Source organism: Pyxicephalus adspersus, chromosome 1, assembly GCF_032062135.1.
Source record: "Pyxicephalus adspersus chromosome 1, UCB_Pads_2.0, whole genome shotgun sequence".
Lineage (NCBI taxonomy): Eukaryota > Metazoa > Chordata > Amphibia > Anura > Pyxicephalidae > Pyxicephalus > Pyxicephalus adspersus.
In genome coordinates this window covers 168,577,542-168,591,496 of record NC_092858.1, presented here as the reverse complement: position 1 = coordinate 168,591,496, position 13,955 = coordinate 168,577,542, and the positions used below count along the sequence as shown (strand labels likewise).

The window sequence follows — 13,955 nt, the reverse complement described above, 5'->3', positions numbered from 1 at the left end:
TTTGGTTTTGCATTCAATACAAAATAACTGCACTGAATGCAATACACTGTATTTATGTGTCTAAAAGAGGTACATTGTCTTTCATGAAAATGTATTTTACAGCATAATATATTAGTATAAGTATAATAAAGTTTGAAACACAAAATCATGTGAAAGTTTATTATTAAATGTATTATTTAATTTAATATTTTGACATGATTTTGTGTTTCAAACTTTATTATACTCATACTATTATATTATACTGTAAAATAAATTTTCATGAAAGACATTGTTTCGCTTTTAGATATATACATCCGGAAAGAACCGCCCAGGAGGTTAAGAGACACTTTAGATATGTTGCGGGCTACTTTGATCCACTTCTCTAAATCCCATGATGGCTGTAAATCCTTTTCCCAGGCCTTCATATACGGTAGCTTGGAAGAGGGGGCCGAAAGAGCTAAGTAGAGAATCGACATCTGTCCGGCTCAATCAGCCGTCGATTTACAGATACTTTTGAAAGCTGTTTTACAATAAAGAGGTTTTTTTTTTAACTTAATGGTTGACTCCGTATTATCCTGCTGGAATTTAAATCTCCCACGCTTATGAAAGCCGTGGTCCACCATTTGAATTGATGGGGTGGCATTCCCGGCTGAAATTAGGGGTTCCCCACAAAGGGTAGCAAGGGGCGTGTGGGTCGAGCTAATGCCCAGGTGGTGTTTGTCTGTTCCACACTGACAGCAGTACTCAAGGGAAAGGCAGGTGATCCTAGATCTCATACGGTAGGGGATCCACAAGAGGTAAGTATTTATTGTCTCCTTTTGGGAGGTACGTTGGTTTACAACTTTATTTTAGTGACAGATTTGCAATAAATTTTCTAACTGTGTCCAGTGAATTTTGTCACACGTTCTTGAGCCAGTCTGAGACGCTGAATTTGGTTCTTTAGTTTCTGTCTCTGTTCAGACAGTTCATGAGTTTCCTCTAGAAGATGTGTATTCTGCTTGTTTTGTATCAGAAGCAACATCTGGGTGTGTAGTTTGTTCGAATTTTCTTTCAGAACGTAATGTTGTATGATGAGAGGAATCTGATTGGACAGACGAGTTGTTGCTTCCTGCAAACAAAAAGTGTTAAATATGTTTTTTAAGTGGAGTTCCAGAAAAAAACATTTTTTTTTGTTTTAAAAAGAAGACTTTTTAGACAAAGTGCCCTATTATTCACTGCTCAGAAACTAATAAATGACCTGGTGTAAATAGTAAATACTTCCCATGTTTCATTGGTTAGTAATAAATGCCCCAGTGCCAGTGTGCAGGCGTAGAAAAATTGGCTCACAGTCAGTAGAGCAAGAAAACAATACACCATTACTGATGCTGGTCAGGGGATCCACTCTGTGTCAGCAGGAGGAACTGTGTCCCTGATAAGTGGGAGAAATGCCCCCCTCTGTAAATAGAGTCAATATGCCCTGTGTCAGTGGAAGAAATGGTGCTCTGTCTTTATAGGACAAATGGCCCCCTGTATTAGTCCTCATTGGAAAAAATGGAGTCATGGTGTCAGTGGGAGGAATAGTGCCCCGTGTCTGTGAAAGGAATGATGACCCAGTGTCATTGGGAATGGCGCACCATCATTGGGTGATATTATTATTATTATTATTAATAATTAATAAGCAATATTTATATAGCACCAACATATTATGCAGTACTGTACATTAAATAGGGGTTGCAAATGGCAATGGTCTGATACAAACAATGACACGGGAAGAGGAGATGACCCTGCCTAAAAGAGCTTACAATCTAAGAGCAAGTGTCCTGTAGTGACTTGCAATGTAAGCATCATATTCTGCACCACACCATGAGGCTGGGATTATTAAGACAACATTGGTAAGAAGATCACTCCACCAATGATGTCCGTGCAATTTCTGGGTATTTCTCTGCATGCCCCCACCAGGTTGTACTCTACATATGGTGGCTTCCAGTTAATAGCAACCAGTGGGCTCTATCTGCTCCACTCCAGAAATTTATACAAAGGAAACATTTCCTACATATTGTTCCAGCAGTAAGCAGAAAGTGAGGTAGCATACCCACACAATATCCCTCTCCTCTAAAGCATGTAATTTTTAATTGTTTTTTATTATTTTATTTTTTATTGTTTTCATGTTCATGTAGCAAGAAACCGCTTAATTTATTGCTGTATATCAACACCAGACTTTCAGTTACAGCTACAGGTAATGGGGATCAACAGGGGGCCCTAAGACCCCATAACTCTAACTTCTGAGGGCCCTTTCCCTACATATAATGCTCCTGATTTGATAAAAAAAAACTCCAAGACTGGAGAAGAAAGACTATTATAGGAGAATCTGGGTGATCCAGCAAAGCTTCAATAGATCTGGGAAAACATATGGTAATGACATATCACTATGTTTGGGACATTAGATTGTGAGCTTCTTTGAGGGACAGTTAGTGACATGAAAAAGGACTTTGTACAGCGCTGCTAGACACACTGATAGAAAGGAGATGTGTTAACCCAGGTTCAAAGCTCTCCAATGCTGGAGAAAAAAAGACTATGAAGGGTCATAGTCTTTTTTCTCCAGCATTGGAGAGCTTTGATAAATCAGGTTGAATGGGCCTGATTTTTTAAAGCTGCACTTTCATCAATGAACCTGGGTGACCCAGCGAACCTGGAAATGATCTAGTCCAGGATTGAAAACATTTGCTAATCAACAGCAAATTAATTTAAAGGAATCCATTTCAGGTTGGCTGGATCACTGATGTTCACTGATGAAAGTGTATCCTCTTCAGCCTTGGAGAGCTTTGATAAATCAGGGCCATTGTGTGAGCATGCTCTTGCAAGACATGCCATGTTCAGCTGGACTCATTCTCTAGCTCCATGTAGCTCCAGTTTCTAATAAGAGGAAGGAACATTTATAGGCATAGTATGGTAACATAACCTAATCCAATGTATATATATGGCACATAGATCAAGACAGATGTTGATTGTTAAAGGACACTTACAGTTAAATAGGCCTGCATCTTACAAGCTAGCTCATCTATTGTCAGCTGGCCCTGTTCCTGTAGTTGCAGTTTGTTCCCAGAGGTCCCCTCTGCCCTTTCATTTGACAAAGCTTTGCTGTACATGGAATCCTGACAATAGATGATTCCCTCCATTTCAAACTGTAATGTGATTGTTTTTTCCGCTTCCTGCTCTTGTGCACGAGAAATATCTTGAATTTTGTCCTGGAAAATAAAACAAACATACAATATGTTTAAAAGGATTTAGGTATTAGGTGTTCAATATAGGAGCGAACTGACCAACAAGTTTGCAGCATTGAGCCAGGGCAGGGCCGTCCACATTCTTTTTGGTATGATGCAGCACCATTAGAACCCAAAACCTTCAGGTTAATTGTGTGTATTGAAGATTTTATTGTCCTTTGCAAAATTTTCACAAAATATTTCATAAATTTAGTGTTAAAAAACAAAATTCTTATCTTTAAAAGGAATAGAGTTTCATCATTCCCCTTTCCTCCTGTGCATGCTTTATAAAGCTTCTAGTTCAGTGGTCGCCAACCTTTCGGACCTTACGGACCACCAAATTCATATTATTAAATCCCGTAAACCATTTGTTTGAATTTTTACAAAACGATAAATACATTTGTAAATTATTGATCTTCCTAATGGTACCTGACAAGGACTGTGGATGCTCTGGTTCATTAATCAGCTCACCGTTAGGTGAAGTTTTTATTGTTACTATTATCATTAGTTGCATTATCCTTGGTATTACTAAAGAAATGCAAAATATTTGTTGGCTTTTTCTCACTCATTATGGGTTTATTTAATATGAATCTAAGGCTAAACAAGAAATGATATTAATCAAAGTCAAACTATTTGATGCGATTAAAGGTCATACCTACCTAAAGGAGCATCTGAGAAATAAACAAATATTGAGAATCGGTATTGGCGGAGCGGGGTGACTGTTGTAATGGTCAAAATAATACAGAAGTGTACAACTCAGTAACGGTTGCCTCATACAACTTAAGGCTACACTGACGTCAGGCTGCGCCTCCCTTGTTTTTCTGTCCCTAGTACAGTTTGTGAATTTAGTGCAATTTAAAGGAGAACATTGTCAATCAGAAAATAAGAATTTATTAGAATATTATTTTTGTTTTATTATTAGTAAAATATAAAAATTGCCAATAATGTCCAAAATTTTCTGTGGACCACCAAAACTTTCTCGTGGACCACTGGTTGGCGACCACTGTTCTAGTTGATTACCAGCCAGAAGACTGTCTGTCTGTTTAGTTGCATTTTATTAAATGTTCAGAACAGAGATCTTGCAATTGATTGTCTATTTTACTTGATATGCAAATGACTCCAATCCAGAAGCTTTTCTTTATAGAGTTTCTCTTACAAACTGGAAATTGTAGTTTGTGCCATGTGATTCCTTCTCATCAATTCTCAATTCTTCCATGTCTTTCAGAGCATTTATTTTTTAAGTAACACTTACAGGTATAATCCCTGTCCCAGGGAGAAGTAGAATGATGAACTCATTTCTCTGTTCTGCTCTATCCTTCTATCAGCACAACTTTTGCCCAGTAGCACAAATGACTGACTCCTTGTGCTGCTTTTCCCCTCTCCAAATATAATTCTGCTGCACAAGGACTCCAATGGGCTGAATATAAGTCAAGTAAAATTCAGGTACATACGCTGCTTGTTTTTTGCTTCTTTTAGTCTAAAATGCAGATTTAGGCAAATAAAACTATATTTAAATATAAAGAGTTACCAATCACTATACAGTCAGTAACTAATTAACATGTGGTTAAATATCCATTGCAGACAAAATTGAAAAAACACCAATAAATGCAGTTTTGCAATAATTTCCAAAAAATGCTCAATTATATTTACCAAAGTAAATACCCGGTTCCCTATCCTATGTTAGAAGACCTCTGGGTGCTTACTAACCTCTTCCTGGTGGAGGCGCCCTCCTCCAATGTGTACAGCCTATGGTTTGGTATATTGGCAGATGCTGACCCTGCCTGTGAAGTAACACTCCATAGCTTTACATGTGCTTGTACTTCTAAAGTATGTGAAGCTCTTTTCCTCAATTACACCATTCTGAATACATTAGCCTATTATTATCAGAGATACTAAAATAAATCTTTATATTTTTTAATATGCACAAATTGCTGACCTGGGTCTTCCACGGCAGCTGGTCATGTGATCTCAACTATAGTGGCTTGGGGACTGATGTTCAGGCAGATCAACTTACCAGAATCACCAGCTGAGATGTGAATGAATGTGAAACAAATTCAATGAGCAGTGTTCCAAAACTCCAGCATGGCTTTATTACCTGAAAGTGTTCATATGAAATTTTGGACATGCCTTATGCCAAGGGTTGGGCCAATCGCTGCCCCACTCTTGCATCAATTATAAGTGACCATGCTATTCAATAGTAAGTTGAGATGAGTAGAAGTGGCAAACTATCGCCTTACAAGAAATGTCTGAATTTACATATTAAATTACCCCCTATTTTACAATACCAAAAAAGATTTAGAAAACATTTCAAGCTATTTGCAAGCACTGGAACATGTCTGAAATTCCTAAAGTTAGTCAAAAAAGTATTTTTCCAATTTTGAAATTTGTCACTTAATCAGGCTTACCATTGCAGCCTCATGCAGTTTTCCAAACTTCTCAAACCATTTTGATGCTTCATTTATAAAACATTTCTGTACCAATTCTAACAAGAAAAAAAAGCAGAAAAGCCAAATCAGTACTAGGCATCCCCTGATATTATTTAATCTATTCCATCATTACCAATAAACGTCTATTCATAAATGTTTTCAACAAAATGTAAAATAACGATTACTCATGGTTTATGAATCCAAGGTGAAATTTGGGGGTTGATGAATGGAGGTCACAAAAGAGGTTAACCAATGTTTGTAATCCACAAGTTGGATGTGCAGATTTGCTGGCATTTTCAAGGAAAACCTTTTGAAGGACAAGGAATTAAAAAAAATATTTATTAACCAACATTTTCTAATTCAAAGGCAGGATTTTTCTAATGCCTCACACGCATGACTCCAAGACTTTTCTAAAGCTGCCCCAACTCTCTGGAATGGTCTTCCTCATCCTATTCGGCTTGCTCCTATTTTCTGCTCATTTAATAGAGCACTCGAAACCCATCTTTTCAAATCCCCCCTCCCATTGTGTGATACTTGCCCCACCTCCTAGATTGTAAGCTCTTCGGGGCAGGGTCCTCTCCTCCTCCTGCATCACTGTCTGTATTTGTCTGTCATTTGCAACCGTAATATGTTGGCGCTATATAAATCCAGTTTAATAATAATAATGTTCCCTATCTAATCCTGAAAAAAAAACTGTTGGAAGATATATCTCCTAGACGTGTAGAAGATGTTACAATGTTCCAGAAGATTCAAATTATTGGCCTGCATTATTTAAAGAAAACAACTAAGGTTGCCCAAACTAATAACATTGAGTTAAGAACTTTCCAATGCATTAATAAATCCTGGAAGGATAGCGGTTTTTCATCACCTTCAAGTAACAAACGTAATTGGAAAAAATTGTGAATGATCTTTATCGAAGATAATTTAACATTTGGTAAAATTAGATTGTAAAAAATTCACAGTAGAACTCACTACCATGTTTATTGGTGAAAGTAAGGGCATTTCCTCATTCCTCATGAGCACTGCAAAGACAACTCAAGGTATTGAGACTAAACAGCTTTGTACCCTTCCTATCCAAAAAAGCCTTTAGTTTTCTAGGGAGTATGAAGACTGGACTGGGGGGAGAAGAAAAAGGTCATATGGTCTAATGAGTCCAGATTTACCCTGTTCCAGAGTGATAGGTGCATCAGAAGTGGATAAGTTGATGAACCCAACATGCATAAGGTCTAACATACAGGCTTGTAGGGGCAATGCTATGATCTCATATGCTAGTTTAGGTAGAGTTAGGATTTTCGGCACCTGTCGGGTCAGTGTTATTATCTGAAGTTCCTGGGGGGGCAGTGTTATGATCTGGGGTCTCTGTGGGTGCAGTGTTACGATCTAAGGTGCCTGTGGAGGCAGTTATGATCTGGGGTGTTTGTTGGGGCGGTTTTATGATCTGGGGTGCCAGTGGAGGCAGTGCTATGATCTAGGATGCTTGTTTTGGCAGTTTTATGATCTGGGGTGCCTGTCGGGGCAGTGTTATGATCTGAGGTTCCTGTGGGGACAGTGTTATGATCTAGGGACTCTGTGGGGGCAGTGTTATGATCCGGGGGGTGCCTCTTTGGACTTTGTTACAATCTGAGGTGCCTGTGGGGGCAGTGTTATGATCTGGACTGCCTGTGGGGTCAGTCTTATGGTCTGGGCTGCCTGTAGGGACAGTGTTATGACCTGAGGTGCCAGTTGGGGCAGTGTTATGGTCTGGAGCAGTGGTCTAAAATCACCGACACCTGACCGCGATTGGTGATCGCTGGTCTGGAGTGTCTGTGGATGCAGTGTAATAATCAGGTCCCTGTGGGGGCAATGGTATGATCTGGGGTGATTATAGGGGCAGTGGTATGAGTGTGGTATGAGGTTCCTGTGGGGTCCAAAAAAGGTGCCTGGTGAGAAAAACTAGCATGTGTGCATTGCCTATTCTTGAAAGACCAAGTTTCCTGCGTCTGTGTAGCTCGGACCATATACATGCCATTTTATTAGTACCATGCAGTGTACCTATTAAAGTGGACCCTGGCGGCTTACAATGAAATTTTCTTTATCAATACAATCTTACCACTGATAGTGTGCAGCATCTTAATGGCAGGTTCCTGAAAGGTCAAGATCTGCTTGTGCAACATGTTCTCCATTTTCCTATAGTTGGTGAACCCCAGGAGTTCCCTTCCACGGACGTAGTTTTCATAAAAATTCCTTTCTTTCCTCAGATCATGCACAACTTAAAAAAATAAAGTCATAATTAAACTATGTCATATTTATTATACTTTTTCTATCAGTACTGAAAATTAATACACTCTGTTACCCGACTTCTTTATCCTATCCTAACTTAATTTTATACAATGTGTCTTTATCCATCTTCTTTTGAAATGCTGGACTTTCTAATCCGAAACCTCAGCACTTTTCCAAGGTGATTATAGATAAAAAGGCGTATAAGGGGAACACTTATGCAGTTCACTCGCAGCCATTTGTATTGCTTATTTCTATTTTACTTGAAAAATTATTCTGGTTTTCTAAAAATATACACAATAGTAATTTACAAAACTACCAGAGCTTCAGTACAGACCAGGTCAACATCTCACAAGGAAATATGTAAGTGAATCTTAGGGGGTGGTAATGGGAGCCTGCTGCTAGACTAAATAGTAGAGAGCATGCTCACTGTGTACTTATTAACCTGCTGGAAGACACGGTTTTAATGTAATGTCTCATTGGCTGGTGGGTATTAGGCGGGGTATCTTCTCAGACCATTATTATTCACAAAGCTTTTGAAAGGTAAACTATCTCAGAGTAAACCCAAGGTGTAGCAAGTTCAAATTCTATTCCTAATAAACAGTAAAAGGAACAGTGGGATGAGTAGACAATCCTCAAACATTTATAATAATCATCGATGCACGTAACCACTTAGCACAAATGGTGGCATTATCATTATTATCTTTATTATCATTCATTTTTAAAACACCAACATTTTATAACACACTCTACAATAAATAGCTACAATGTAGCATGGCCCCCTTCCCTATCACTGAAAGCAGATTCTTTAATTGGCCTTTCTGGATAGGAAATGGGGCAGTGAGTTGGATTGCCCCGGGGTTCTGGTGACGCATACTGTAGGTCTTTGCACCAACCACAATACGCATGCTTTTACCAATGTGAATTTAAATGCTTTGTTGGAAATGGCAGGTTTAAAGTTAAATGAACCTAAAAACTTTTTTACCAGGCTTTTTATTATCCAAGTTAAAAAAGCATGTGGAAATACTGGTTTACAACTGGGTAGCCTAAAATGGTTAGTCCTTGTGCACACATTGAGCATGGTTCATCAGGGATGCAAAGGCTGTGATATTTTGCTTCATTGTCAGCAAGCAAGTCAAAAATCTCAGTTTTTTGCTCAGATTCTCCCTTATGTCTGAGAATATTGTCATGTGATAACTGTATAGGGAAATACCTGTAATACCTTTTTTATTTAAATCCATGGAATTGGAGCTCCAAGTGGAATAGACTCTACCATTCAATCCTGGCCCATCAGTGATGATCTTTCTTACTTCTTTTTACTTACTTTCTTTTTTTTTTACCAAAGACCAACTGCCTTCCAAGAGTTTTTGTAATTAACAACCTTTTGGAAAGAGTCTGTCTTGCCCAAATCAATCAGATTTTATTTTGGTCTTCAAGTAAAGAATAGAGCTTCGGTTTCGGGAATAGAGATTCGGTTGGTTACTGTTTTTTAAGTCCCTCCCTCATGAATACCATGAATCAATCTCATACTCACATTGTAAGCTGGAATGTTTAATATCTTTGTCCCAGGAATTGAAAAGTTTTCTCAGGTTTTTGAAGAGTTTTAAATCTTCACTTTCCCCATCTTGTTCCCCAGTTACTATTTCTTTAATTGCAGCAGTAAAATCTGTAATTATCTAATGATGGAAAAGAAGCAACAGAAATAAATGCTACAAGCTTGTTGTACTAAATTTCTCTAGCCTCTGATGGCTTTTTGTCACAACTGCACTCAACAACTGCTGAGATAAAACCTTTTCCATGCATCCTGACTAAGTCCAATCTAACTGACAAGGAACAGAAAGGCACAATCTTGGCAGAATTACTGAATGGTCGGAAAAGTCACCATTGTATTGAACTATGTGGTGAGTACCCATGGCTCCCTTCATATATGAGAAAAAAGTATCTTTATGTCAATGGCAGATCGATCTGACAACAACCCCAAGCCACCAAACATCATATGAGGAATACTGCAAGAAGCGTGATAATACCAATAGAAAGACACAAATCTGAGACAGTCATTGTGAATATGGATGACTAGAGTACTTTAAGGAACATTTGGTAGAAGGCAGAATTATTATTATGAATACAACAGTGACAAACTTGCAACTTCTACTAAGTGTATTGAATAAAGTGACAGTCTGTTATAAAGAGTTCTCCTAATCATGTAGCAAATATCATATCAGTATTTTATATAGTATTCTTCAGTTGTGTGCTACTACAGGAATGTTCCTTGTCACTTACCTTCATAAGAAACTGGATTCTTTCATCGTCTGAGTCTGGCAGTCCTCCACCAATTACATTCAGTTCATCCTCTGCCTCTTGCAGTTTACGTTTAATCTGATATTTTATATTAGGCAATGATTTCTGCAGAAAATAAAAAAAAAGTCATTATTTGTTCATTGAGAATTAATATGATTATTATTCTTATTAATTTTAAAGGTGTTAAAAAAGGTAATCTCTATAGACCCTACTTAGTAAAATGTAGAAAACATATTTTTTCATAATTTATCCACCAATCTCTAGAATACATATATGAATGTATACATATGAGAATACATATGTTCCTTTTATATAGCAGATATAATATGTTTATATCTTTCTTTATGTGTCTAAGGCTAAAGCTATGTACAGTTGTCTGATGATTTTTGCCAGATTACAACCATCCTGCTCATTTCAGGTAAAAATCTGACATCTATAGAAGTCTCTCAACGCCCTTCATCAATCTGCCACTTATTGGGAATGATTACTGGGAATTTCAATGGAGGGGAATATAATAGGGTGTCAGTCCATCATCCTCCTACCTCCTCTCTCCATAGCACAGAACAACCTATGTGACCTTCTAAGAAAACTCAAACTGATATCAAACGCATGCTGCATCTGCAGCCAGAAACCGGATGACCCTAATAAAATGATTAGCATATAAAAGGCCAGAGGATAAAAAATGATCTGACTCCCCACAATGAATGACAGGGTCATATCTGATAGATTGCTAATTGGAAAAAATGAATCTACTCACGGCAATGTGTGTCACAAGTTCTTTGCTGAGCCTTTCCGCCAGATTGGGGATTGTAGCTAGTCCAGCATCAAGGAGAGGCCTAGAAACAAAACAATTTTAAGCCAATTTTAGAAAAAAACTTCTTTATGTATAGCACAGACTAGCTATAGGTGCAGTTAATCTCATCCTACTCTCAGCAGGCTGCACACCACAATCCTCTTTCTTTCTTCAGGCAAACAAACATTCTACCAGAAGCAGACTTGAGAGTAACCTATTGCCCAAAAGCCCAAAACCCCAAACTTCTTAGCTCACCTGATTCCATGATATGAAGGCCAATGGACATGTCTAGCCAACAACCTCTGTGTTAAGTGCTGTGTGTATCCACTGGTATCATGTTTGTAAGGCTTTTGCATTTTTATGATTACTCTGCCCTGGGCTACTTAAATTCAGATTTTGACATTGATTGAACCTCCATTTCTTTTCTGGTAGTGCTGTTTCTCCACCCCCAGACTAAGGGGCGCATGTGACCTTTTGGAAGTTGCTGTGTAGTCATTTGCAGACCCAGCAGACAGTAATGGCAGCATTTATTGATAAAGAGGATGTAATGACCATGATCTGTAGCAATATTCCTTGGATCATCAAGTAGAACATTTCTAGTCTCTGTTCCTGCAGTGTGTTCAACTTCCAACTGCTCCTAATGTACATCTGCATTCTTTAATCATCACCTCCTATATATCTGAAGTCTCTTACAATCTCCTGTACTGAATATTATGTGTGTCCCAGTAGGGCTATGATGGGTCCCCTTGTATGTTAACATCCACTGCAGTACAGTGAGTATTGCTGTAACCTCACAGCCTAAACTTGGATGGATCATTTGCCTATAGCAGACAAAGAGAATCCAACTTCAGGGTAAAAGGAATTGGAATCTATGAGTCCTCATCCATAGAAAAGCAGAAATTATTCTGCAGTGTGGTTTGCTAAAACCTTCACAATAGGTAAGTACATTGGAGAAATGAGAAATTATACATTTCCAGCTAGTAGATATAACCATGAATGTCACCTGAAGTCTTGATGATTGGTAAAGAATTCTTTTTCCTTTTTTAATGCATCTTGCAGGGAAATGTTATCCTGGATTTCTTTCTGTCCCCGGCATTTCACCATCATATATCCTTTTTTAAGAGGGTACACTTTATTCTGGACTGTGCACAAGACTTGTTGTTCTGTTCCTTTATCAACCAAGTCAGGTTTGGTCAGAATCCCTGTAAAGGAAACCAGATAATGTGCTGGAATGTTAACATGTGTGCTAGGACAGCCCCTAGGTGGACACAACCTGCAGACCATTGCATCCCTGTAGAATGACCCCATTCCCCTATATACAGTTTTAATACCAAGGCAATGGCTCTTAATGAATAATTGTAATTGTATTTACCTAAAGTCCGGTTTCCTTTTGGATCCACTTCTCGGGCCATTTCCAGAGCCTCTGTTGTTGCAACATCTACATTACAAGGAACCACAGCCAAATTGATGGTTTCTTGTCTTTTTATGTATTTTGTGATCATTAGCTTGATCTACAATGGGGATGATAGAATAATGGAGAATTTATTAGAACCTATAGTAGAACTTCGGATTCTTAGGGCCAGATTTGGGGTAAAAAAAACAGGGACATTGCCAAAGGACCCAAATGATAGAATGGCAGGAGGACAAGAAGTGAGAATGGGGGATTGAAAAAAACAGGAGGAAGGCAGGAAGGGCTATGAAGGTAAAATGTGAAAAAAAATCACATCATAGAGTCCATTACTAAAGCTGGACCTGCACCCATTAGATGTTAAAGGCTGCTGAACTGTACAGGAATTCTAATATGTGAGCAGTGCCTGCGCAGGGTCTTCTAGGTGAAGATGTTAAAGAGTCCCATCCACCCTCAAGCAAAGGTGGATTGAACCTAATCATTACCATGCACAGTGCCCTGGTTAAGAGTATTAAACCTTAAAGTTACAAACTTTTGGTTCAAGAACATCCCAATAGAGGTGTGGGGCAGCCATGTTTTATTACCAGTATCACAACCATAATCCACACAGGAATTTAACCAGTGTGTAACTCAGCAAAATAATTATTTTTGACATTTGTCCCTTTTATAAAGGCACTGGAATTATGTTACTGGTGCAAAGTATTTTAGGCTACCAATACAAATAAAAGCATTAAAAAATGTGAATAGTAAAAAACGTCAGCTAAAGGAAGAAGGAAATAAAGGAGTTATAAAACAAACAAATGCTAAATAAAAGTTAACTTTTATGTGTAAAAAAGGAAGAAAGGTTTATACAGTAACTGACGCCATGCTGCCTATTAATTACTGTTGGTGTTCGAATTCGGGTTGTCCTTATATTCGACTCGAATATAGCTGTTCAAATTCGGATAGACCCAACCCGAAAAACACAGGATTCGACCTCACGAAATTGTGTGTAAAAATATGTGTAAAAAAAAAAAAGAGGCTTTATTGTTAAAGTTATTTATTGAATGTGTGTTGTTTGTGTAACTAACTTTTATTTTTTTACAGGTTATCCCACAATTACAGGATGATTCCCACGGCTGCACAGTTGTGGGAATCCTCTTGTCAGTGTGGGATCCCCAGGCACTAGAGGTTAAATGAGGACAAGTCTCCCTATTCATTCACCTCTAGAGCTCTGTGATTGGTTTACCTTTCCTCAGCCAATCACTCTCATCTGACTTCAGTTGCCACGGTCACCGGGCTGTACTTATCATCACCGCGGTCACAGCTAATTGGAGGTACGCAAGTGCCAGCTGTGACTCCAGATGAACTCTCAATAGAGTTTCTCCATTGAGAGTTCATCTACAGTTCCATTCCCACAGTCACCGGTCTGATAAGTCCACGGAGCGTGGGAACTGGGGGCCACGTAACGCTGTTCCGTATGTGTTCTTGGATAGAGATTCTCCATCCAAGAACACATACTACAGTTACGCTAGGGCTGCAAGAGCAATCAGGGGAGCGAATTGCTCTTGCAGTTC

General features: G+C 38.5%; 1 protein-coding gene across 1 annotated transcript in view; it reads right to left on the bottom strand.

Moving 5' to 3' along the window:
* Window positions 1–766: 766 nt before the first annotated feature.
* LOC140321586 (interferon-induced GTP-binding protein Mx2-like) overlaps window positions 767–13,955 on the bottom strand; it is a gene marked incomplete in the record, with an annotated part of 16,339 nt that continues 3,150 nt past the window's right edge. The window contains 9 exon segments of the mRNA XM_072398317.1: window positions 767–1,087; window positions 2,982–3,203; window positions 5,624–5,700; window positions 7,734–7,892; window positions 9,435–9,576; window positions 10,181–10,303; window positions 10,956–11,034; window positions 11,995–12,193; window positions 12,364–12,502. Of these exon segments, the coding sequence (XP_072254418.1) occupies window positions 854–1,087; window positions 2,982–3,203; window positions 5,624–5,700; window positions 7,734–7,892; window positions 9,435–9,576; window positions 10,181–10,303; window positions 10,956–11,034; window positions 11,995–12,193; window positions 12,364–12,502 (1,374 nt within the window).